General features: G+C 44.1%; 1 protein-coding gene across 1 annotated transcript; it reads left to right on the top strand.

Moving 5' to 3' along the window:
- The first annotated feature begins 193 nt into the window (after nt 1–193).
- Nucleotides 194–2,728, top strand: LOC127748501 (uncharacterized). Its single transcript, XM_052263084.1, has 2 exons — nt 194–1,154; nt 1,695–2,728. The coding sequence occupies exons 1-2, from the start codon at nt 194–196 to the stop codon at nt 2,726–2,728; spliced, it is 1,995 nt and encodes a 664-aa protein (XP_052119044.1).
- The last annotated feature ends 785 nt before the right edge of the window (nt 2,729–3,513 follow it).

Raw genomic sequence — 3,513 nt, 5'->3', positions numbered from 1 at the left:
ATCCGGAAATAGAACGAACTTTGTTTCATATTAGACAAGCTCGGAGGCGGCTAAAGTTTGGGAAAGGTGAAGAGGTCTTCACCACCTCAACCACCTTACTAAAAGTGAACATGAACCGTCACTCAAAGAAGGCAATAATCATTCTCCCATCAATATCACTAACAAATCTTCTTTTGTTTTAGGTACTAATGCCATGGATGCTCCGAGGAGAGTTACTATCAAGGAAGCGGGTGCACCGGATTATGTCCTTCAACCCCTTCATGTAACTCACCCCAACTTGAATGCAAACTTTGAATTGAAGACCGCTTTGATCAACCTCCTACATAAGTTTCACGGGCTTCCCGCACAAGACCCTATTCGACATCTCAAGGACTTTCATGGTATATGCTCAACCACTAGACGGGAAGGATCCGATGAAGTTGCTATATGGTTGTTTGCTTTCCCTTTCTCTCTTGAGGACAAGGCGAAAGAATGGTTCTACACTCTATCTAGTGAAGTCACCTCCGATTGGGACTTACTTAGAAGGGGATTCTTGGATAAATTCTTGCCCCTGGAGAAGATGGATAGGCTAAGGAAGGAAATGTCTTGTATAGTGCAAGGTGAAACAGAACCGCTATACGAGTATTGGGAACGGTTTCGTAAGCTACTAGACGCATGTCCTAATCACATGCTTGACACTCAAGTGTTGCTTGGATACATATGCCAAGGGATGCGAGAACAAGATAGAACTCTCTTGGACACCTCTAGCAATGGTTCTTTGTCTAAATATAAAACAGCGGAGGAGGCATGGCAACTTATCATTGACCTAGCCGAATCCAATCAACATATGAGACGAAGAGTCAACCGCCCAAAAACTGTGAATGAGGTATCAACTAGTAGCGAAACCACCGCTCTAACCAAATCCTTGAGTGAAATGACATCCATCTTGAGGCAACTCCAACTGAGCCAACAACAACCACAACAACCTCAACCATATCAACAACACTCTCCACTCCCTCAACAATACAACCAACAATTGGTCCCTCAGAAAGTGTGTGGCATTTGTTCTTGCTATTCCCACTACACGGATGAGTGCCCAAGCCTTCAAGAAGATAACACTTTGGCGGCTACCCATAATTTCTATGACCGCCCAAATCAAGGGTACTACCAAGGCGGTAATCCTAACTAAGGACACCCTTATCAAGGAGGAAGCTACAATCAAGGGAGTGGGTACCTTAATCAAAATTGGAGAGACAATCATCAACAAGGGAATAGGGACAACAACAACAATGGAGGAGGTCAAAGATGGAACAACAACTCACAAAATTTCTCACAAAACCGGCCACCATACAACCAACAAAATCAACCATACAACCAACAAAACCCACAAAGAAACTACCAAACATACCAACCACCACATCAAAGACCACCACCCAACCAATCACAAACCCCTCAACTCACATATGCAACCATCCCCTCCAACCAAGACGAAATGCTCCGGACCATCATCCAAGGCCAAAAGGAACTACAAACCACACTTGCTTCCGGCCTTACCGGCCTCACCTCTATACTACAAGCTCTTCTTGCACGCATGGATACACCATCGAACCCCACTCCTCAACCCCCAATCTAAAGCGTCATTCCCTCTCAACCTCAACCAAATCCTAAGGGGGGCATCAATGCCATCACCCTTAGATCTGGAACACAATTAAAAGAGAAGGGTGCAAAGGACTCAAATCCTATCACAATCGCCCAAGAGGAGGAGAGAATAGATATAGAAGAGGTAGTGGAAGAGGAGACACCACAAGTCATAGTCGAGGATGAAGCTCAACCAACAAAGGAGACCCCCAAGGCCAAGAGAACCTTGGAAGAAGAAATTGCTCAACCACTCCCATTTCCAACACTTGCAAAGAAAGCTAGAAAGCGCATAGAACTCGACCTCAAAATGGTAGAAATGTTCAAGAAAGTTGAGGTAACCATCCCCCTCTTTGATGCTATCCATCAAGTTCCTAGGTATGCAAAATTTCTTAAACATCTATGCATGAACAAGGATAGAATTCTTGAATTGGAAACCATCCCATTGGGAAATTCTATTTCCGCTTTAATGGGAGCATTGCCCGAGAAGTGCGATGATCCGGGCCCTTGTATGGTCACTTGCACCGTCAATGGAGTTCAATTTATCGATTGTCTGTGTGACCTCGGAGCATGTGTTAGCATCATGCCGCTCTCCGTCTACCGGGTATTGAAGTTGCCACCACTAAAAAGGTCGACGGCAAGATTTCTCCTAGCGGATAAAAGCATAATAACCGTGACGGGTGTTGCGGAAGACGTATTGGTGAATATCAAAGGGTTGGTGTTTCCAATTGACTTCTATGTCCTTGAAATGCCATCAAGCGAAACCGAGAGAGCATCATCTATCCTACTTGGAAGACCATTTTTGAGAACTTCGAGATTCAAGCTAGATGCCTACTCGGGAACCTACTCATTTGTGATAGCTGGGAGAGTCGTAAGTTTTAGCTTAGAAGAAGCAATGAAGCATCCACCGGAGAATCACTCTCTATTCCGGTGTGACCCAATTGACAACATCGTTGCCGAAGTGCACCTTGCAAAGTTAGATGAGAAGTACATGATTGAGGAAGCAAATGAAGATCCAAGCAAATTAAACACCACGCACCACACAAACCATCCGGAAACTCAAACCTCAAATAATGACAAAAAGATGGAATTGAAGCCACTACCACCCACCTAAAGTACTCATATCTTGATGAAGCCCAAAAACTGCCCGTGATAATCGCAAAAGAGCTAACTCCTCAACAAGAAGAAAAGTTGCTAGATGTCTTGAGGAAAAATAAAAGGGCAATCGGGTGGAGTTTGGCGGATCTAGTGGGAATAGGCCCCCAAGTATGCGAGCATCGCATATTTCTTGAAGAAGGAGCAAGACCGGTCCGACAACCTCAAAGGAGACTTAACCCAACCATTCTTGAGGTTGTGAAAAAAGAAGTCACTAAGCTACTTGAAGCGGACATCATCTATCCTATCTCGGATAGCGAGTGGGTAAGCCCGGTCCAAGTGGTGCCAAAGAAATCCGGGGTGACAACAATCAAAAATGAAAGTGGTGAACTTATAGCAACAAGAGTGGGTATGCATAGACTACCGAAGGTTGAATGCGGCCACAAGAAAAGATCACTTCCCACTACCATTCATTGATCAAATGCTTGATCGATTAGCCGGTAAATCATATTATTGCTTTCTTGATGGTTACTCCGGATACTTCAAAATTCACATTGCTCTAGAGGACCAAGAAAAAACCACATTTACTTGCCCCTTTGGAACGTATGCTTACAAGCGTATGCCATTTGGCCTATGCAATACACCGGCAACGTTTCAAAGATGCATGATGAGCTTATTTGCGGACTTTTTAGAACAATGTATGGAAGTTTTCATGGACGACTTTAGTGTATACGGTGATTCATTTGATCATTGCCTAGGTAACCTTGAAAAAGTCTTAGAGAGATGCACCAAAACAAACCTTGT

This window comes from Arachis duranensis, chromosome 1, assembly GCF_000817695.3.
Source record: "Arachis duranensis cultivar V14167 chromosome 1, aradu.V14167.gnm2.J7QH, whole genome shotgun sequence".
Lineage (NCBI taxonomy): Eukaryota > Viridiplantae > Streptophyta > Magnoliopsida > Fabales > Fabaceae > Arachis > Arachis duranensis.
Note: the sequence above shows the minus strand (reverse complement) of the source record. Positions and strands in the feature narration are given on the sequence as shown.